The sequence below is a fragment of the Aedes albopictus genome, chromosome 1 (genome assembly GCF_035046485.1).
Source record: "Aedes albopictus strain Foshan chromosome 1, AalbF5, whole genome shotgun sequence".
In the NCBI taxonomy this organism is placed as follows: Eukaryota; Metazoa; Arthropoda; class Insecta; order Diptera; family Culicidae; genus Aedes; species Aedes albopictus.
In genome coordinates, this window is record NC_085136.1 from 227,313,164 (window position 1) to 227,337,141 (window position 23,978).

The 23,978-nt window shown below is 43.9% G+C and overlaps 1 protein-coding gene across 1 annotated transcript; it reads left to right on the top strand.

The window, feature by feature from the left end:
* The first annotated feature begins 2,183 nt into the window (after positions 1 to 2,183).
* Positions 2,184 to 20,897, top strand: LOC109432153 (membrane alanyl aminopeptidase). Its single transcript, XM_019708461.3, has 7 exons — positions 2,184 to 2,343; positions 4,972 to 5,640; positions 5,702 to 7,037; positions 19,723 to 19,913; positions 19,982 to 20,147; positions 20,213 to 20,352; positions 20,428 to 20,897. The coding sequence occupies exons 2-7, from the start codon at positions 4,973 to 4,975 to the stop codon at positions 20,726 to 20,728; spliced, it is 2,802 nt and encodes a 933-aa protein (XP_019564006.3). The 5' UTR covers positions 2,184 to 2,343; position 4,972; the 3' UTR covers positions 20,729 to 20,897.
* Positions 20,898 to 23,978: the final 3,081 nt, after the last annotated feature.

Genomic DNA, 23,978 nt, shown 5'->3' on the forward strand with positions numbered 1-23,978 from the left:
GTATGTTATTTAATTATTCCGCCAGGTCTATCTATACCAGGGCTGGGAGTGATCAGGCCAGAGAAACTCGGAACGAACTACGCGTACCGATCCAAACTACAGATTGAAATCGCCGGCCTAGCCAGATGACTGCACAAAAATCTTTACAAACAAGTTTCTTCCTGGCACCTTTAGGAGGCACTGCCAGCCAACACTAGCGTGTCTTTTTCATATCACAGTGAGTAATTAACGGTTGGATTAACGCTATTCGTTAACGTTGATTTAACGCATCCCGTTGACGTTAACGTTAATTACTACAAAAATTAACGCAACGCCGTTGACGTTGATTTCGGCGAAAATTAACGTCAACGGCGTTAATCGTTGATTAACGTTAACAACCCTGCTGCGGACCCTACGCAGAGTGCGGAACTGGAGACAAACAGCAATGGACCGAGTGGAATGGAGACAGCTACTATGTACAGCAGTGGCCTCCCAGGCTATAGTCTGATCGGTAAGGTAAGTACAGCGGATACACAGAATGATCGGGACAGGCAAAATTTTCACTTTTAAAAAAATGTTGAACTATAACTTGTCGAAAAGTACATCAAATATTCTCAAATTGTTACTGTAAGTTGATCAACTAGTTGTGGATTAGTGGATAGAATTTGGAAAAGATCGAGCTTTCCTGCACGAAATTATAAGCATTTTAGAAAAAAGTAGAATTATCCGATAGCTTTGAGCTGTTATACCTCCGGATACAATGAACCGAAGGCAATGGAATTTTGTCCATTTGTGACTTACATAATGAGCTCTGAAACACGTTTGACTCATCTTAAAATTATTAACATGAGAAAAAGTTATAGCGATTTCATTAATTTTATGATTTTTTTAGTAAATTGGTCTATTTTTTTTATATGCATCCAATTACTTTTTCAAGGAATTACCGTCTATGTTGTGACTTTCTTTCAAAACATATCTGTATTCAAGACAATTAGATTGAGTGAACTATAATTAGCATTTTGAATTTTGAAACGATGTTGAAATTAAATAAAATTTGGTGTTTTATTAGAAAAATAATCTAATCGTTATAATTTTCCTTCGTGTTAAGAATTTTATGTTAAGTTAAAAGTTTTTCAAAGTTCATTATATAAGTCATAAATAGTCAAATTTTCATTGCATTCGGTGCATTGAATCCGGAGACACAGACAAACAGACGTAACACTCTTCAAAACGACTTGGCACATGCATTTAACGATTAGTTCAAATTTCATTTGATTTGCGCGATCCTTCCACCAGATGCGCCAGTGTTCGATCGCTTTGACGTTTGCCAGTGTACACGTCGCTGAATGATGCAAATAAAAATTACAGGCGCTTTGTTTAGTAGTGTGCGTGTTAAATAAACGTCAAATCGAAATCCATCATGGCCGCAGTGTCACGCGCGGTTCTACCAACAGGTGGCAGTGTGCTCATGAAAAAGACACCGGGCAAACGTTTTTGTGGAATTTCCTTTAAGAGTTACGTCTGTTTGTCTGTGCCGGAGATATAACAGCTCAAAGTTGCCTATCGGATAATTATACCTTTTTCTAGAATCTATATAACTTCGTGCAGAATAGTCCGATCTTTTCCAAATTTTGTCCACTGATACACAACTAGTTGATCAACTTACAGTGAAAATTTTAGAGTATTTTATGCATTTTTTCGAAAAGTTACAGCTATTTGAAATTTTTTTTGAGAAGGGAAAATTTTGCCTGTCTCGATCATTTTGTCTATCCCCCGTATCTTTCAAGCATGTAGCCTGGGGAAAGTTGTTGACTGATACACTTTATTTCTTTGTGGCTCTTACCAAGGAAGTTTTCAAATAGCGGGAAGCTTGAAAAGCAATGAGGGACCCATGGTACTACGAAGGAAACCTCAAATTTTAACTTTATGTAATCCGTTCCCAGAAATTAGATCGAAATCCTTCAAACAAACTGACTTGCACGTAACTATCTGTCACTGATTGCTCCGAAATCAAGTTCAATACTTTGCGAAATGGTATCTTATCTTCCGAAGAGAGTTGAGATGGGACGTAGGTGACGACTACGGTCTGTGAAGGTACCAGTTGACTCGTCATAGATACCTTCTACATTGAAGCTTATATTGAGCACCTGATAATGGGAGGCTCGTAACGATCGGAGACAACGGATTTTTCCCGCGCATTCCACTAGACAGCGCTATAAAACCATCAAATTGTACAAACCGACAGATTAGTACTGCGGTTACTTTTCGGCTGTGCGATACATCGGCCGTTCAGTGTTAATTGGATCGTTTAGTCTTAAGTTAGTGTTACGTTCCTGTTAGAAGATAGCTGTGTAGAATTAAAAGGTACGGAGTGAATTTTTGCCTAAGAAATCATGTGTGAAAACAGTGTGTGGGATTGACTCACAGTTATACTATTTCCTTTGCGACCAGTGAACTCTCAATGCAACCAATTCATGATTCAACATCACCATTGCATGGCGGAACTACTCGAAACTTATCGGAATTGTTATTAGTGTTAAAGTAGTGTTCTTCGGTTGTATTTATTTATTGAAAAATAAATTGTTTTTGCAGTATGGAGATTGCTTACGTTTTTGCAGTATGGAGATTGCTTACAATGTTGCGTGCAAGATACTCTATTATGTAAAATTGTATTAATTGATATAGAATTTCAAAAGTTCTAATATTTACGTTGAGTGTAGTTTTCAGAACTTCTTTCTGTGTACTCCAAAGTGCATACAGGTTCTTCTAGACAGAGCATCGATCAGGATCTCATGTCCATTTGGCACGGGGTGAACCTTTTGCAACCATAGCTTCCTTTGGAGCCCGTAGTACATACCTCCACTGATGAAGCGCCTTCGAATTTCACGACTCACATTATTGTCAGTAGGATACGAGGTAGACGAATTCCTTCACCCCATCACCGCATCGTATCGCACACATTTTTCCATCAGTTTATAAATATACAGCTTGCTTTCAGTATGAACCTTAAGTTTCCATACAAGAAATTCTTTGATGCAAAATTCAGTGAAATGTACATAATACCGTCTACCCCTGTTGGTTTGAACGACACCTCATGCAAACCAACCGGGTTCACTTTTTAATTTGAATTTCTAGTAACTTTCACTATGTTCCAAGGGTCTCTGAAGCATTTCAGAAGATCTCAAAAGCGTTTCAGGGGGTCTCATTTGGGGGCGTATGTGGCGTTTCAGAGGGTCCCAGGCAGTTCCAGAGGGGTCTCAGGGGCGCTTCAGAGGATCTCAAGGGATTTCAGGGGGGTTACCGGGATTTCTGAGGCACTATAGAGCGTCTTAGAAGCGTTCCAGGGGTCTCATGGACGTTATAGGGGGTCCCAAGCAGTTTTTAAGGGCATTTAGAAGCGTTCCATCGAGTCTCAGTGCGTTTCAGGGAGTCTCACGGGATTTCAAGGGATACCATGGGGTCCCGGACGCTTTCCCGTAACCCCTTTGAAATGCCCCTGAACGCCCTTAAATTACTGAGACCCCTTCAGAAAAACCTTTGAAATCCCTTCAAATGCCTTAGAAATGCCCCTGAAGCCTCCATAATCCACTGATTAAAAGGTTCCTGAAACCCCCCCGTAACGACCCAAACAGAATCTTAAGCAATTGAAGCACTCATGAAACACCTCGAAACCCAACTAACAATGATAGCTGAATAACAGCATCTTCAGCCAAAATTTTTAAAACAAAGCTTAAGAGCGGTTTATTCATCTGTTGTACAGCAACAATGTTAGTTGGAAATGGCACTGAAACCTCCTTAATCTTATTGAAACACCCTTGAAATTCCCGTAATCAATTTGATTTTTTTTTTGTCTTTATTCAAGAGATTTTCAGCCCTAGGCTGGTTCATCTCTCTTAATTTGAAATGTTCTTGAAATGCTATCAAACGCCCCTAAATCCTCTCGGAACGTCATTAAAATGCTCCTGAAACCCCGGAAACTCTCTGGAACGCCTTTGAAATTTCCTGGACACCCCCTTGGCCTCATCTTGAATGCCCAGGAGCAGGACCTATTCTCGCGAAACTAAGTTTCCTAATTTAAGAACTGAAATTTATGTACAAAATTCCCTCTTTTGAGCCATGGTATAAAAAGAGATGCCCGTGTATTGATAAAATTTTCATTTATAAAAATACGATCAGCTGATCCAAATTGGCTCGTAAACTGGAATATTTTTCAACCACGTTTCACTGCGTCATAAATATGATAGATTGTATATCAAGTGACAAATAACATCCCTTCAACTGGAACAATAATCTACTACACCTTGAGGAATTAACTACAATTTGTCGCTTGATACGTCTTTAATCGGCTCTCATTGTCAAAGAAGTATAAAAACATATACCGTAAAACGGGGTAACTTGGATAAAGTGGGTATCTTGAAGAGCTCGGGAACATTGTATACTTAATTTTCATATCTACAAACAGTTCATGGATTTGGAAGAGTTTAAGGGAAATTTTCAAAGCTGCTCACATAAATTATTATGAGTCAATAAAAAAATTATCCTTGCCCTAAGCTTTCGATTGCAATTGATAACTGAAATCCCACTAAATTTTTATGATATGATTTTTTTATAATGCATTGCCATGTTCAAAAGTATTATGAAAAAAAGTTGAATAAAAAGGTTATCAAAGTTACCTTATTTCACGGTATATAGACTCTTCAGAATCGTACCTGTCGTCGGTAGATACTCATAATTTAAAGCGTGAAAAATGTTGTAAAACAATTATCGCATGTGGATTGTCTGTCACTCAAGTACATTATCATTGCCCGGCATTGATAATAATATGACGAGTATGACGATCGCTAATCAATCAAATCATAAAAATTACTTATCTCTTGGAACTGGTACTTCAATGGCTACAGTCCCATACAGCATATTTACTACAGTCCATTCCGCTAAGTGGTCCATCGTTCCAAACTGACGTCTCGCTATCCCTATTCTGTTCTTTTCCAGAATGAAGGGTACCGTTGTGTACCTGCTGGCAGCCAGCGTATGTTGTGCCCTGGCAGGCCCTATAGATCTGCTGAAAACGTCGGACTCCGTCGAAGAAATTTCGCCCCGAGCCGAACTGGCCGAGTACCGTCTTAACGATGATGTGATGCCGTCCCACTATGACCTTACACTGACGCCTTACTTCGAAGATGAAGACACACACCAAGCATTCACCTTCGATGGGATTTCAGCGATGACGTTCCGCGTGACCAAACCCGGTGTAACCAGTATTGTGCTGCACATGTGGAAGATCAATATTACATCGTGGTTCTTGAAGCTATCTTCTGATAGCTCGGATGTGCCTCATGGAGTCGAGTCGTACGATGAGGAGACTCATAAACTCACCATTCCGGTTAATCAGGCTCTCGCAGAAAACACCGACTACCTGTTGATATTCAACTACGTGGGTCTTTTGGATGATGACATGCATGGCTTCTACCGAAGCTACTACAAAGTCGACGGAAAGAAGGTTTGGATGGCATCTACCCAGTTCCAGCAGACACATGCTCGCCGTGCTTTTCCGTGTTTCGATGAGCCACGTTTCCGATCAACGTTCCAAGTGCGAATCAACCGTCCATCCAACTACAAGACCTTTTCCAATACCCCCATTATTCGCCAGACTCCGTTGAGGTAAGTTAAGAATCTACTAGCGATATTTTAGGATATGACTCAATTGATTACTTCTTGACAGCACCGGACGGTACCAGGACGAGTTCGCCAAGACTCCTGCTATGGCTAGCTACTTGTTGGCGTTCATCGTTGCTGATTACGAAGTCAATGAAAAAGACGGTATGGGCATTTTGGCTCGCCGGGAAGCCATGAACCAAACGGACTACAGTCTCCAATCCGGAATCGATCTCCTAAAAGCGATTGAAACGTGGATCGATTATCCGTATTCTTCTGTCCCAGAAATGACCCGCATGTACATGTCGGCCGTCCCAGACTTTTCGGCCGGAGCCATGGAGAACTGGGGACTGTTGACCTACCGTGAGTCAAACATTCTGTACCATAGCAGTGACTCGACAAGTTTGCAACAACAGCGTATCGCTGCTGTTATTTCCCATGAAATTGCTCACCAGTGGTTTGGAGATTTAGTTACCTGCGAATGGTGGGACGTTACATGGCTGAATGAGGGATTTGCTCGTTACTTCCAGTTCTTTGGCACTGCTTTGGTAGAGACAAAATGGGATTTGGCTCTTCAGTTTGTCGTAGAACAACTGCAAGGAGTCATGCAAATGGACAGCTTGGAAAGCACTCACCCCATGACCCACAATGTGTACACGCCTGCACAAGTTAGTGGCATTTTCGACAGTATTTCTTACAATAAGGGTGCCGTAACCCTGCGAATGGTCGAACACCTAATCTCTACAGAAAAATTCAAAAACGCACTCCGCCAATACATCAAGGAGCGGGCATTCAAGTCAACTCGCCCGGAAAACCTATTCGAGGCACTCAACGAACACGGCGATCCTACCGTTAGAGATTTCATGGAGCCATGGACAGTTCAACCGGGTTACCCATTGGTAACCGTCATTGGAAGTGACGACGGCTACTCCATAACCCAGCAACGCTTCCTGGTCAACAATATGAACCACGATGACAAATCCACGTGGCCACTGCCGATCACCTACGCCACAAAGGAAGCCGACTTTGAAAACACCAAACCAACGATTGTCAATACCACAACCTACAAGATCACGGTTACCAAACCGGAGGAGCTGTCTTACTTCATTCTGAACAACCAACAAGTCGGTTACTACAGAGTCAATTACGATGCAGACAACTGGGCTAAAATCAGCAAGGCACTGCACTCGGAAAACTTCGGTGGAATCCATGTGTTGAACAGGGCTCAGATTGTCGACGACTTGTTCAACCTGGCCAGGGCGGACGTTGTCAAGTACGATACCGCTTTGGAGATTTTGGATTATTTGCAAGCCGAAACCGAATACCCACCGTGGTTGGCAGCAGTAAATGGTCTTACCACACTCTCCCGCAGGATCCACCACGAAGATGACGAGAAGTTTGCGGTAAGTTTGTACTAGACTTTACGTTCTTATTTTTTTTTTGTCTCATTTTTCACTGTTTGATGCCATTAATTCGTCTAAGAGTGCATTGAAACCATACTCTGAGAATTTCTCCAGAAAATCTTCCAAGGTTTGCTTCAATTTTTTTTTCTGTGCCCTTAACACCCATTCGATTTTTTTTACCAAAAAGGTTCGTTTAAATATTACGTAACGCAAAATTTGGCAATTTTAGCCCCTATCCGCTATCCCTCCTCCACGTAACTATTTTTCTAGGGGAAATTTAGAAATTTTGTATGAAGCGAAACACAGCGCTGGACCCTTCCCCCTCATTGGCGTAACGTAATATTTAAATGAACCCAAAGCAAACCCTCCACACCTATCTCCGTCTCTGACGTGCTCAGAACAGTTTTTCATGAATAAAAATGAGTTTAAAAAATGATACGATTTTGTCAGGTACCCGATTTTGTCAGCCCAAAATGCTACCCGGGGCTGACAAACTCGGGCCCTTACTGTAGTTGATTTAGTTGGCCAGCTATCTTCGTAGGCGTTAAGAATTTTGTTTTTAATGGATTTGGACGCATCTTCCAATTGTGTTATGTACAGGGGATAGACAAAATGATCGGGATAGGCAAAATTTCCACTTTAAAAAAAATGTCCAATTAGCTGTAACTTTTCGATAAGTGCATCAAATATTCTCAAATTTTCACTGTAAGTTAATCAATTAATTGTGTATTAGTGGACAAAATTTGGAAAAAATCGGGCTATTCTGCACGAAGTTATAAGCATTTTAGAAAAAGGTAGAATTATCCTATAGCCAACTTTGAGCTGTTATGTTATATCTCCGGAATCAATGAACCGAATGCAATGCAATTTTGTCCATTTATGACTCATATAATGAGCTCTGAAAAACGTTTGACACAACTTGAAGTTATTAGCGTGAGCAAAAGTTATAGCGATTTCATTAATTTTATGATTTTTTAGAAAATTGGTCTATTTTTAATATGCATCCCATTACTTTTTCAATGAATTGCAGCGTATGTTGTTACTTTCTTTCAAAACGTATCGGTATTCAAGAGAATCAGAGGGAATTTAAATAAACTATAATTAGCATCTTGAATTTTTAAACGATATTGAAATTTTTTGAAAATTTGGTGTCTTATTAGAAAAACAATCTAATCGTTATAATTTTCTTCCGTGTTAAGAATTTTTAGTTATGTCAAAAGTTTTTCGAAGCTCATTATATAAGTCATAAATGGTCAAAATTTCATTGCATTCGGTTCATTAAATCCGGAGATATAACAGCTCAAAGTTGGCTATCGGATAATTTTACCTTTTTTTTAGAATCTTTATAACTTTGTGCAGAATCGTTCGACCTTTTCCGAATATTGTTCACTAATACACAAATAGTTGATCAACTTACAGTGAAAATTTGAGAACATTTGATGCCCTTATCGAAAAGTTACAGCTGTTTGAAATTTTTTTGAGAAAGGAAAATTTTGCCTGTCCCGATCCTTTTTTCTATCCCCTGTACTTGTTGTAACTTTCTATGATGTACTTTTCGGATTGTTGGATAGCTGAGTAGGAGTCCCAATCAGTTTTCTTAGAACCTTTAAACGTTTTTTTTTTCTATCGTTAGACCCCCTTCCCATTCGAGGATGATGTGTTTATGATCTGACATTGATATTTCTTCAGAAACATACCAGTTATTTTATCAGAGATAGACCGACTACATAGACACAAGTCTAAAACTTCCTGACGAATGGAGTTTTTAAACGTGGGCTTGTCACCAACATTACAAATGTCAATGTCCTTGGAAGAGAGAAACTAGGTATATCAGGTACTCACCTCTGGTGTTTATATTGGTACTTCCCCATACGGTGTGATGTGCATTTGCGTCGCATCCTATGATGAAGGGGATGTTGTGTCGGTGGCCGTAGGCTACGAGCGCAGCTATTTCTGGAGGAGGGATTTTGTCCACGTCGATTGGGAAGTATGCTGAGACCACTAAGATCTCTCTACTCCCTCTAGCGGAAGCTACCTTCATCCTGACCGCTACGATGTCTCTTTTTGTGAATTCTGAAATTGGGAAGTATTTATAGTTATTATGTAATAAAATAGCCGCTCTAGGAGAAAGCTAGCTGTCATCATATACTAACTTACATGAGTGTTGTGGAATACCTTGTATTCTGGATTTATTGACTCTTCTTCTTCTTCTTCTTCTTTATGGCACGACGTCCCCACTGGGACTTAGCTTGCCTCGCTTCAACTTAGTGTTCTTAGAGCACTTCCACAGTTATTAGTTGAAGGGCTTTCTTTGCCTGCCATTGCATGAATTTGTATATTGTTAGGCAAGTACAATGATACACTATGCCCAGGGAGTCGAGAAAATTTTCCCGACCGGAACGGGAATCGAACCCGCCGTCTCCAGATTGGCGATCCATAGCCTTAACCACTAGGCTAACTGGAGACTCATGGCTCTTGAATAAGGGCCACGGTTAAATTCTCTTTGGTGAACCTCTGACAGAGCACACCCGTAGCGTTCTCAGCATGGTGGAGGTTCACTTGCAGAACTTTAGTCGCCATTTCCGGGGTTCCCACTTTTTTCCGGACGACGACTGTCCGGCTTGGGATGTTGCGGATCATCAGGATGTCGTTTAATGTTACAGTTTGGGTTGTTTCTCTTCCCTGTAGCGACCTGGCCCGCCAGTTTGGCCTCTGTGGTCAAGCTGTCGCTTTTTGCACCCCCTTTGCCCTGTTTAGATACCTTTGGTTTGGTACCACTAGAGTAAATCTCACCCCATAAAGGCTAGCCTGTCCGCCTCTAAAGGAAAAGCTCGAAGCTTTTCTTTTAGAGGCGGACAGGCTAGCCTTTATGGTGCTTTTGGGGTGAGATAGAAGGTCTAGCTTGGCTGTAGTGAGTTGGATGGTGGGAAAGTCTTTGGGTATTATCCCGACCTTCACGCTTCGCGCACTGTAGCAGATACCAGCTGTTTCCCTCATGGGTGGGTTTTGTTGTCCAGACACGTTTTTCTGAGGCGCGAGGTTTGAGAGATGTTGGGCGCGCTCTCTCGGGTCCAGTTGGTGCTTCACTCTTTTTTGTTTGGGGTCCTCTGTAGCGGATTTCTCTAGGTCGTTTCTCGATCGTTTTGAGGAAGTGGGCTCGCTCTCCTTATTCAGAATTATGGATAAGACCTCATTCAGGTATTTTCTCTTATCCCGGAGAGTTCTAAGCTGCTTCCTCTTTTTTTTCCTTCTAAACCATAGGGGGATAAATCTGCTCATCAGACACCATAACAGGAAGGTTAGGGTAGTGTGGGGTTAAGGCCGTCTTCTACAATGCCGGTAGAAGCCAGGACTACTCTCTCCTCGACCCACTAAAACACATTCCTATGGTCGCCAAACCCTACGTCTCTCCGGAACCACCAAGAAGGTATTGCTTCAGAGAGGGGCTAGTGCATATCGCACCCTCAAGGTTAGCTGCCGTAGCCTAGCAGCAACGAACATCGATGACTCGCTCTGGAGAGTCCATCACGGTAGCATGCTGGCGCTTAGCCAGTTTCCCGAGTGGTCCTCGCCACTCCCTTTGTCCTCGGAAGGCGGGCAGGGTCAACCCCGCCCGCGCCCTACTGCTGAGCGGACATCAAGAACTGATGCCCACATGCAACCCGATCTGACCTGCCCGCAAAGGAAGGGTATTACTACCCTTCAGGCCCTATCAGATGCATCCGTAGGTTGCAGACAGCAGGGTCTCACCTACCCCGACCCTTGCCGGGGACCCCTTTCCAACCGCGGGCTCAGATCCAACCCAGTAGACTGACGCCACGGCAGCATCGCTACCGGGACTTCCTCTCCGCGGCCACTTAATCGCTGTAAGGGTCGATCTCGACCGCAGGGCACCGGTATGACCTACGAAGCCGACTTCGAACCCCTGGACCACCTCTTGTACTGCATCTGGACTAGCCATTCTCCGAGTTCACGCGCCACCTCCTTTGTAGCTCCCAGACGATATGGGTGATAGCCGTTGAAACGGCATTCCAGCTAATCTCATCCCTACACATTCTCTGGACCAAGTTGTCCGGAGTTATGTCCTCCCCGCATGTGGCAAGCATACGGTCACACATTGTGCGAAAACGCGGGCACACGAACAAAACGTGTTCCGCCGTTTCCTCTAAACCATTGCACACTGGGCATTCGGGAGAATCCGCATGCCCGAAACGGTGTAGATACTGTCGGAAGCAACCATGACCTGTAAGGACCTGTGTCAGGTGGAATGAAACTTCCCCATTGCGCCTATTAATCCAACTATCTACCCTCGGTATCAGCCTATGGGTCCACCTTCCTGTCCTCACTGATAAGAATGCTGATAGGCACCATACCAGTAATGACACAGAGAGCGTCGTGTGACACGGTACGGTACGCGCTTGCAACCCTCAGACACATAAGCCTGTAAGTACTTTCCAGCTTCCGTCGGAAGCATTCAGTACTTAGCGCGGTACCCCACGCCGGGCCGCCATACCTAAGTATGGACGTAGCAACACTAGCCAGAAGCTTTCGCTTACTGGCGTACACCGCTGAGCTATTGGACATCATCCGGGACAGTGCCGCAATAGCTGTGGAGGCTCTTTTACAGGCATAATCGACGTGGCTACCGAAGGTAAGCTTGTCGTCGATCATCACGCCCAAGTGCTTGACAGAGCGCTTCGACAGGATAGTGCACTCTCCTACACTGATCTCCGTCTGCTGCGCCGACTGCATGTTGTTAACAACCGTCACCTCTGTCTTGTGGTGAGCCAGCTCCAGTTTTCTGGACCGCATCCACGCCTCCACAACCTTGATCGAGTGGTCGGTAGTCAACTTCACCTCCTCGATCGTTTCACCGTAGACTTCGAGCGTAATATCGTCGGCAAATCCAACAATCACCACTCCCACTGGGTACTCTAACCTCAACACCTCGTCGTACATGACATTCCATAACACCGGACCCAGGATGGAACCTTGCGGGACTCCTGAGGTTATGTGAAAGCACTTCCGACCCACCTCCGTGTCGTAAACTAGTACGCGATTCTGGAAGTAGCTTCCGAGAATCTTGTATAAGTACTCCGGTATCCCCAGACGCAGGAGCGCATCGGCAATAGCAGCCCAACTGGCGCTATTAAATGCATTCCTTACATCCAGAGTCACTACCCCGCAGAAGCGAATTCCCCTCCTCTTAGGCTCGAGTGCTTTCTCGGCGGTTTTTGTAACCGACAAGATAGCATCTATGGTGGACCTCCCCTTCCGGAAGCCATACTGGTTGCTCGAGAGACCATTTACGCCCTCAGTGAACTTCAACATTCTATTGAGGATGATCTTTTCGAGCACCTTCCCCGCCGTGTCAATCAAGCATATTGGTCTATATGCCGACGGGTCTCCGGGTGGTTTCCCCGCTTTTGGCAATAGTACCAGGCTCTGCCTCTTCCAAGCTTCTGGGAAAACTCCCTCGTCCAGGCATTTCTGCATAGCAGACCTGAACATCTCGGGAGCTTCTGCAATAGCTACTTTTAAGGCCAGGTTCGGAACTCCGTCCGGACCTGGGGCCTTACCTACGCTAAGGGACTTCGCTATCCCCGCAAGTTCCACATCGGTGACCCTCTCCTCATCGCCAGCCCCAGTCCCCGGCTGTCCTACGAAAGGAGGCCAAGGACTAGGATCATGACGCGGAAAAAGTCCTCCAATGATCCCCTCCAACATCTCTGGAGATTGCTCTGTATAGGAGCCATCACACCTCTCGTCTTGGCCATGACGATCCTGTAGGCATCACCCCACGGGTTCGTATTGGCACTCTGACAGAGACCCTCAAAGCAGGCCTTTTTGCTTGCTCTTATCTCGGTCTTGAGCGCGGCTTTTGCAGCGGCGAACACCACCCGCCGTTCGTTTCGCTCTTCCTCTGATCGTGCTAGCTGCATCCGCCGCCTAGCCCGTAGGCAGGCGCGGCGCAGGTCCGCAATCGCGTCGGTCCACCAGTAAGCCGGTGGCCTCCCATTTCTAGGGTGGACTCGCCTAGGCATGGTCGCATCACACGCACGTGGGAGCACCGCTACCAGCTCGTCACCGTCTAAACCGATTAAGTTTCGCTCACGGCGGAGCGCTTCCCTAAATACCTCTTCGTCGAAGTATGATGTCTTCCACCTACGAGGGCTTGGCCTTGGCCTAGTAGCCTCTTCTTCTATCCGCTGTCTGCTGCTGTTGTCGATACTGTAGCGAACCGCCAGGTGGTCGCTGTGAGTGTAGCCATCATCTACTCTCCAGTTCGGACTACTTGTTAGGCCAGGACTACAAAAGGTCACGTCAATAATTGACTCCGCTCCATTTCGACTATAGGTACTCTTGGTACCGACGTTAGCCAAATCGACATCTAAGATGGCCAGTGTTTCTAGCAGGATCTGACCCCGCTGGTTCGTGAAACGGCTTCCCCATTCCACAGCCCAGGCATTAAAGTCACCCGTTATTACCACCGGCCTTCGCCCTGTTAGCACGGTCGTTAAGCGGTCCAGCATTTGCGTGAACCGCTCGATCGGTCACCGCGGAGGCGCATAACAGCTACAGAAGAAGACCCCGTTTACTTTGGCGACCACGAAGCCCTCATAGGTAGTAGACACCAACTCCTGCACGGGGTATTTACCCGTCGTCCATATCGCCGCCATTTTCCTGGTCCCATCCGAGGCCCAGTTGCCGTTGCCGGCGGGTACTCGGTATGGGTCCGAAATGATGGCGATATCCGTCTCCCACTCAGAAACCGCCTGACAAAGCAGTTGCTGAGCCGCATCACAGTGGTTCAGGTTCAGCTGCGTTACCTGCACTGTGATTTGTTGTTCACTGCGGCTTTCTTAAAGGCCGGGCACCCTGGACCACCCATCGTATGTCTGTTTTTCGAGGTTTTCCCGGTACAGATCATGCAGATGGGCGGACTCGTGCAGCTTTGGGCCTTATGACCTTCAGCGCCGCATCGCCTACACAGTTTGCGCCTGTCGGGGCCTTTGCAGTCCCACGACTTGTGTCCTGGTTCCAGACACCTGAAGCAAACCTCTGGTGGCTCGTGGAATGTCAGGTGACATACACACCAGCCCACCTTTATACTTCCTACTTTAACGGACTTTTTAACATCCGCCACAGGTAAATGAACCAAGGCTATCTGTGTCCCTGCTGGCCCTCTCCGTAGCTTAACGGCTGCGGCGGCCACCTGCACATCGCACAGCTGCTTCCTCTGTGAGCGTGCGAGTGTGGGGGTTTTCTTGCTCGCAGCACCCTTGGCTTCCGTAGAACCCTTGTTATCTTCGGATCCTTTGCTAAATATTCTTGGGGGTTGATGACGATCCTTATACCATCATCTTCGTTATCTTCCATGTCCAGCAGGTTGGAATCGGTCGATGAGGGGTGTCGTAGATCTGGATCAGCTTTTTCAAAACATGTGCTGCTCCGGGAGATAGGCGTTGAGGGGTAGTATATTTCCATCTTCTCCTGTGAACTACTGAGTAGCTGGTCTTCGGTAAGGCCAAGCCGACTCAGAGTATTCTCCACTACGACTGAGAGAGGCAGTCATCACCTTGAAGGTTGTTTGTAGAATTTGTACTCATTTTTGGTCCCACGAGTAGCTAGGGAAATAAATGTCCGCTGCACCAGTGCCCCGCCGTAGTGCAGTAAGGGCTGCTTACTGGGGTATTTGCCCTGGTGCACCCCAGGCTCCGTTCGCGGTTGAGCATGTTTAGAACCCCCTCAACCATTCAGCCTTCGGCACGGGTCGCGTGACACCTTGCCATTGGGGTTTATCCATTTTAGCTTTATATGATGACCATTAATAACATCCATCGCAACCTTCCTCCTTTGCCAGGGCTTAGGACCTGTAGCTCAAGTTCTCAATAGTTTCACAATCTTTCGGACATGCAATTACGGAGAACCATCATTGCTAGCGAAGTTTCCCCTGGTCCTTTTATCACAGATATTCTTATGAGTTTCTTTTATTTTATTTCGGAATTGTTCTCCTTATAATGTCAGAATTTGTTTTTGGAATTTCTTCGTTTTTTTTATAAAAATTCCTTCAGAAATTTCTTTGTGAACTCTAGTTAATGATCTAGTAAGTGATTTCGAGTGAAATTGGTTGACATGATGGCCATTTTTATTTGTGAAAATAACGATTTAAACTTAAAACAATTTGAAAACAGTTAAAACAATTGAAAACAATTGTATGATGAGTTAACTTGTTTACACCCAATAGCGAATTAGTCACATATCCTACAGAGGCGAACCAGCCAAGGGCTGAAAGTCTCTTTTAAAGATGTTAATTAATAATTAGTCACATATTTCTGTATTGAATTCAATATTTTCCGAAGTTGCGTGTTAGGTGAACTTTGAAAACGCTATCAAATTTTTATTACCGCAGCTTTATCGCACATGTATATTCGAATTAATGTTTCTAGCTACCAATTATTCGCTACACCCGATTTCGTCATAAAAAGTTCTATAAATATTGAAATTCAAGCATAAAATTGTACTTTTCTAGAAGTAATCACATTTTTAGTATGGGTATTGCCAACCATCAGGTGTTTTCTTTGAATTTGATAAACTTTAAACTTAAATAAATAAAACATTAGAAAACTTTTTACGTAACTTTTCACATTTAGGTGGAAAACATATACATTTTAAGCATTTACATTTCCGGATCAATTTCACCTCAAAAGCAATATCTACTATTGTTTTTTATTTTTTTATTTTTAGGACAAACGCCTTGAAATCCCGCTTCAACATTGCATCGAAACTTCAGATGCACAAATCTCAAGAAGCAAGTTTCAAACAACCCAAGCATCACACATGTTATAATAGAGTTACGACAGCGCAAGTTTTGGTTGTATAGAAGTTTATTTTACGTAATTTTAACATTGTGTTGAAATAACATAAAATAAACTTCTATACAACCAAAACTTGCGCTGTCGTAACTTTTATATATCATGTGTGTTACTTGGGAACAATGCATTTCATTATTCTGTTCTTGCTCACTTGTAATTAGCTTAAAATTTAGAGCGCAGGTACACATGGTTTTGTTTACGAAGAGATTTGTGCCCTCGAAATCGTGAGTAGGTGCCAAAGTCGGCCATTGTGGCGGCCATTTTGGGATTCTGACATGTCTATCCTTAATGATAGGGTGACAAAGGGTATTATCGGCAGGTTTGTTCTCTTCGTCAAGGGGGGTTTCAGTGGGCCGAATTGCCTGAAATTTGGGCACATAACTCAGCTTGGTTGGGAAGGAATTGGGACCAACTTTGAGATCAACAGGTTTCAAAAAACCCCCCATGACGAAGAGAACAAAACTGCCGAAAATACGTTAGTTCCCCTATTTATTGCAATAAAATGATTTGCAGTAAAAGTTTCAACCTCGTTGACTAATGAAAACAGTGATCTTACTTGTTTTAAAGCATTGAGTTTGATCATATCGATATCTATTCAACAAAAATAGACGCCAAAAACTGTGAAAAGTCATCAATTTCACCCCAATCATAGTATCGCTCATTGAATTCCTCTATAATTTCCAGTGAAAAGCCTTTCTTTCGTCTCGATATTCCTCTATAAACATTTCCAGCGATTCTATTTCAAAGCAATGCCACATTGCATTAGAAATTTCTTATAGACAGTCTGGGACCATTTGGACAGGGGGCCTATTTTGGGCACATGCTGCTCGCCGTGTTCCAAAAATCAAGTCAATTAGTTCAAAATTGGCTGAGTTATAGCAGCAATTGCCCAAAATAGGTCCCCTTGCCCAAATAGTCCCAGACCCTGTTGGGCATATCTTTAACCCATTAACTCGCGTCTAATTCATGATGAACAAAAAGAACGTTCAATATATCGAAATTATAAAAAAAATATTACGATCATTAAAACGTAAAAGTACGGTGAAATTTTTGTTTAATTACACTGCGGGGTATATGCATGTAAAACATTGATTAAACTTTTAATTCATTTATGAATGAAGCTGCATATTTTACATGAGATATTTGAATCATCTGTAGATGAGTGATATGACAAAATGATAGTTGATATTGTTTTAAATGGGAAATTCACAGCGTAAATGTTATGTAATAGTATTGCATTACCATTGCGCAATTGCGCAGGTAAGGAATTTGGATTTACGAGGAGAGTTGCGTTTAGCTCTTCTGAGTATTTTTTAGAGACAAATATAGTCTTCTACACAGTTACTCCTAGTATTGCACATTTAGTTCCTTAGTTAGCTTTCACGAGTACGAAAACGTAAATACAAAGCGCGATTGCATCAAATCAACTCGATGTCTCCAGAGCACTTATTCATGAATTGTTTCTAGACCAAATTGCAGAATTTGAGGCCAACTCTGAGCTTAACAGGTCTAAAAAACCCCTTGTCGAGGACAACAAAACTGACGAAAATGTATAAAACTGACACAAATTTCGTTATTCTTTTTTCAAAGATATCTTAATTTTCAGCCGATTTTCAATCTTTTTTTTTATGAATCTCTTTCAGATTATGATAATGATTGTATTGCCCTTTTCCGGCTATACCAGAAATAGACGTAAAAACTTGAAGTATTTTTAGGCAAAGTACGTTTAATTGGCAAATTGAGAGATAAATTTGTGAAAAAACACCACTTGTTTTGGTGGGATTCGAACCCACGATTCCGTTATCGCTAGTCCGGCGCTTTAACCAACTAAGCTACAGAACAAGTTACAATTCTGCAGAATAGAAAGTCAAACTGGATTCGAAGCACCACCCTAACCTGGTCCGTCTTTTACAACTTTATCTCTCTTTCGGCTCTTAGATGCCAATCTCCCGCACTCTCGCGGCCTACCACAGTGTTCGAAATCGATGATTTTACGATCAAAATTAAATAACATTTTTTAGGTTAGTTCTAGAGGTTTGGCGTGTTCTACAAAGTTTTTCTGCATGTTAAAAGGCGTCTTTTGATAATATGTAATAAATGATTAATCCCCCTCGAAGTGAGATAAAAAAATTATTTTTTCGAAATATTATTTAGAGGTTTGACGTCTTCGGCAAAGTTGTAGCCCATAATAAGAGAACAAAAATCGCAGAATATGTTGAAACTCCACCTCTTACGGTTTTCGAGATATGGAGCGTTTTGTGCGAAGTACCCCTAAAACTAGTTTTTTCAGTGTAGCTTCAACAGATAAAATCCTACAGTTTTGTGACCTTCTACAAACTTATTCAGGACGTCAAAATACACATTTCTTCTGTAGATGTCAAGTCATTATATCTTAAAACAAAAAAGTTATAGGCAAATTTATCATATTTCAAGGTGTACTTTCACCTTAAGTAACTATTTCCAGCGAAAAATGGCGCAGATAGCGACTGAGCTAGTTGAAAGATTAGACTTTTTACTAGCACTTGGGGATGGAAACCCTCGTGGGCAATACTGGGAGTAAAAATTACTGTGGGATTCTTAATTATTTTTTCTTTAAATTTTTTTTCTTGTATGTATTACAGGCAAAATAATTAGTTTTTGTCATGTATTTGAACCACCTTTCCCACTATTGCCCACGAGGGTTTCCACCCCCAAATTATAACAAAAAGTCTAATCTTTCACCTACCGACTGAGCCACCTGCGCCATTTTGCGCCGGAAATAGTTACTTAAGGTGAAAGTACACCTTAAAATATGATAAGTTTGCCTATAACTTTTTTGTTTTAAGATAAAATGACTTAACATCTTCGGAAGAAATGTGAATTTTGACGTCCTGAACAAGTTTGTAGAAGGTCACAAAACTGTAGGATTTTATCTGTTAAAGCTACACTGAAAAAACTAGTTTTAGGGGTACTTCGCACAAAATGCTCCATATCTCGAAAATCATAAGAGGTAGAGCTTTGACATGTTCTACGAAGTTTTTTCTCTTATTATGAGCTACAACTTTGCCGAAAACGCCGAACCTCTAAATTTTTTTTTGGAAAAAATAAAAATTTTATCTCACTTCTAGGGGGATTAATCATTAATTACATTTTATCAGAAAACGCCTTTTAACATGCAGAAAAACTTTGTAGTACACGCCAAACCTCTAGAACCAACCTAAAAAAGTTATTTAATTTTGATCGCAAAATCATCGATTCCGAACACTGTGCGCTCCCATGTTCATCCTATTCGAAAACAAGCGATTACGGCATCGGCTGATTCCGTTCTTTTTGTTTTCAAGGGTGCTCACTTCTAACAAAAAATACAAAAATAAGAAACAAAACAAACAGCGATTCAATCCATTGTTTTTCGTAGGATGAAAATATGAGCCACATGCTTAATAAGGGAACCAATACCCTATGTACTAAATTTCGTACTATTGAAGAGTCTCTGACCTCTTTAACGACATTGCTGTAGACTTACTGCGCTGCCATAGTACCGCATCAAAGTGAGAGTGGGAGTGTGCGTTCAACGGATTTACGAGGATGTGCTGTTGTTGATATTCTTATTTGCGACTCCCACTCTCACGCGTAACTATTACAGCGCCCTTAGTCTTCAAACTTCTCCACAGTAATCGCAAAAGTTACTGATTTTAATCAAGATCACTAGGCGTTCAAGGCAACTGATCTCTGGGCGTGAATGATTCAACCTAAAGTCCGGACTAGACAATTAAGTGCCATAATGAGATAAAATCGTAAGGCTTACATTCATCTCTAATTTCTCTCCACAGAAATACATTGTCCAGCTGTTCAGCAAAGCATACGCACTAGTCAAGTTCAACGCACCAACCGCTGAGGAAAGCAGACTATTTACCTACCTCCGCATCAACGTTCTCCAGTGGTCTTGCAACTACGGAAACGCTGAATGCAAGAAGGCTGCTCTCGAAGAATTCGTTCGTTTTTACGAAAAACCGACTGAAAAGTATGTATGGACGGTCACTACTGGTTTGATTTGAATAGACTTTAATAATATAACAAATCTGCTTATAGGGTCCACCCGGATCTTCGTCAAGTGGTGTACTGCGAAGGAATCCGTCAGGGTACAGATGAACACTTTGACTTCTTGTGGGATCAGTATTTGAGCGCCAATATGGCTACCGAGCAAATTCTCATTCTACAAGGTCTTGGATGTGCCCAGGACAGGGAACAGATTTTCGTGAGTATAATTTGACTTACCGTTAGCAGATGATTTTACTTATGTTCTGATTTATGGACTTGCAGAAAGTAATGGACGCTATAACTTCGGACGACATCCGGCCACAGGATAAGAGCACTGCCTTCTCGTATCTTCTCTTGAACCCCTACACCTTGGACTATCTGTCCGAGTACTTGCGTACTTACTACGTTCGATGGGCCAACGCGTAAGTATCGTCCACCACAACTTTCCATAACTTTTCTCGTACTCAATAACACATGCATCATCCTCCACCAAACAGTCATGGATCCTACTCGAACGTGGCTTCCGCCTTCAATAATCTCCTGGCTCGCATGAAAACCGACGAGCAGATGTGGAGGATACGATCGTTTGCTGCCCGTAACGAGCAAGTTTTCGGCGAAACCGCCTACAAGTCCATCGAGTCCGGCGTGGAGGACTACTTCGTCAACAAGAACTTCACCGAAAAGCATCGGGCCGTGATTGGTGAATTCCTGGATAAGGCTCTTTCGAAGAGCGGTGCCGAAAAGGTTACCGTTGGAATTCTCACGCTGGTTGCCGTTGTGGTTGCCCTGCTGCGGTAGAAACTGCAGCAAGGGCGAAATTCTTTACATTCGTGTATGGAGGGGTTAAAGAAAGTGTCATATGTATAGTTGTAAATATACAATTTAAGATAAAGAATGACAGGAATGAGAACAGTGATATTGAAAAAAAGTTAATAAAAAGTATTTACTTCTTTCAATTAAGTCTAAATGAGTGTTTTAAACTAATATTTGATTTGGAACCTCTTTTTAAGCCATGGACTGGAATGCATTAATTTAAAATGGGCATACAAGAAGGAGTTTTGTGCATGTATTAAGTCAGAATTTAAAATGAGGGAAGTTAATTCTAGAGACAACATGTGGCTCCTAGTGGGTTGAGATTAGGCCAAGGATTTTTCTGGGGATTCGGGGAACCAAAAAAGAGAAGATTCCAATCGTGAAAAACTCATGAAAGACCCCTGAAACCTTACTGAAGCGCTCCTCAAACCTTCTTAAACACCCCTGAAACGCCCTATTTCATCAACTGAGACCACCAGAAACGCCCCTGAAAAAACCCCTGGAGCCCTCTAAGACCCCCTGAAACGCCCCTGAAAGCATCTGAAACCCCTCTGATCCCATAGTGCACTTCATGAAATCCCCATGAGACCTCTGGGATCTCCCTGATACCTCTGAGATCCCTTGAAAGTCCTCTGATACCCCCTGAAACTCCGTAGGATCCCTCTGTGATTCCTAAAACGCCCCTGAAACGCCCCTGACACCACCTGAAATGCTCCTGAGATTACCTTAACGCCCTCTGAGGCCCCTTGAAATGCCTTTGAGAGCACCTGAAACGCCCCTGAGACCTCTTGGTACCCCCTGGAACGTCTGTGATACTCATTCATAGGTCTTTCGGCAGAAGTATGAACCTGGTGCCGTGACCAGGACGGCACTTGGAGTGAACCTTCGGACATCGAAAAGAAGCAACCGCTCGCCGTCGGATTGTTCGATCGAATCGAGTCATCAAGCAAGAAAACTCAATCAAAACGTGGGGCAAGATATCCTGGTCGACACAGCATTTTTCGCAATAGTAAAAATATTTGTATGCAATTCGTTGCATAACTCGCAGCAACTGACTCCATCATTGAATTTGCGTCCTCAAGGTTCAACATCACCAAAGACCTCAAACAGACCCTACGGAGACTTCGAAACTCAATGACGGCTGTCAAGCAAGATCAGGATAAACCTATGGAAACTGGCTACGACAGAACCCGCGAAGACATTGCTTACGAAGTCTACACAGACGAAAACCTTCGCTTTCGCGGGTGTGGCCCAAAGTGTTCGGCGGATGCGACTGCTTTCGACAAGTATTTGCAAAAGCGTATGAGACAGCCGTCAGGTAAGGAACTACCAGGCGGCGCCCGCAAGACTAGGCGGTTTTTAACCCCGAAAGCCGGTAGTAATGCTGGTAAGTCGGTTCTCTGCCAATCGACCAGGAAAGCTGGGAAGGGTAGGCCTGAAAAGGCTGCCCCGTCCCGGATTGAAGGGACAAGGGAGTCGCGACCATTGTTAGGTCTTCAGCAACCACAAGTTAGGGTGGATCAGGAGGAGAAACACCCCCCCCCCCCCCCCTCTGGACTATTGTAGAGAGGAAAAAAGGAAGAAGAATCCGCTGGAAGTGCTAGAACGTAGGGACACAAAATCTAGCAGACGGAAGGACAGGTTCAAAGCGCGAGGTGGGCGACGCGCTCGTCATCAAGACCGAACAGTCCAAGAACTTGGAGGTCTTGAAGGCGATGTGGAGCGACGCCAAGCTCGCAATATCATGCAATACCTATCACGTCGAAGTGCTCCGTCAAACACTTGGGCGTGAAGATCGACGATAAGCTCACCTTCGGCAGGCACGTTGATTACGCCTGTAAAAGAGTCTCCACAGCTATTGCGGCGCTGTGTCGGATGATGTCTAATAGCTCTGCGGTGTACGCCAGTAAGCGCAAGCCTCTGGCTAGTGTCGCTTCGTCCATACTAAGATATGGGGGCTCGGCGAGGGGCACTGCGCTAAGTACCGAAAACTACCTTGGTAAGCTGGACAGTACTTACAGGCTGATGTACCTGAGGGTTGCGAGCGCGTACCGTACCGTATCACACCACGCGCTCTGCGTCCTCACTGGTAATGGTGCCTATCGGCATCCTTAAGTACTAGGGAGGTCATAGAATGCTTCGAAATGTGCGGCACAAGAGGTACGCAGAGTGGCCAGAATGGCCTACATGGTCAAATGGCAGCGCGTGGGACAGTTCCACAAAAGGAAAGTGGACCCATAGGTTGATTCCGAGGGTAGAAAGTTGGATTTATAGGCGCCATGGGGAAGTTACATTCCACCTGACACAGGTCATCTCAGGCTATGGTTGCTTCCGATAGTATCTGCGCCGTTTTGGTCATGCGGGTTCTTCCGAATGCCCTGTTTGTGCTGGTTTAGAGGAAACGACGGAACACGTTTTGTTGCGGGGCTAAATGCTGGCCACATGCACCCACACCGTCAGGGAGCTACGAAGGAGGTGGCGCGTGAACTAGACTTACCTTACCAATCAGGCTAAGGCCGGGGTGGCCTCTGCTGTACATAGTAGCCGTCTCCATTCCACTCGGTCCATGGCAGTTTGTCTCCAGTTCCGCACTCTGCGTAGGGTCCGCAGATCGTCCTCCACTTGGTCGACCCACCTAGCTCGCTGCGCTCCACGTCTTCTTGTACCGGTCGGATGACTCTCGAGAACCATTTTAGTCGGGTTGCTATCCGACATCCTGATGACGTGACCCGCCCACCGTAGCCTCCCGATTTTCGCAGTATGGGCGAAGGTTGGTTCTCTCAGCAGCTGATGCAGCTCGTGGTTTATTCGCCTTCTCCAAGTCCCGACTTCCATCTGCACTCCGCCGTAGATGGTACGCAACACCTTCCGTTCGAAAACTCCAAGGGTGCGTTGGTCCTCTGCACGTAGGGTCCATGTTTCGTGCCCATAGAGGACGACCGGTTTAATCAGCGTTTTGTAGATAGTTAACTTCGTGTTACGGCGAACTTTATTCGATCGTAAAGTTTTGCGGAGTCCAAAGTAAGCACGATTTCCTGCCACAATGCGCCTCTGAATTTCTCTGCTGGTGTCGTTGTCGGCGGTCACCAGTGAGCCCAAGTACACGAATTCTTCAACCGCCTCGATTTCATCACCGTCGATATAAAATCGGGGTGGCGGGCGCGCTGATTCCTCCCTGGAGCCCTTTGCCATCACGTACTTTGTCTTCGACACATTAATAACTAATCCGATTCGC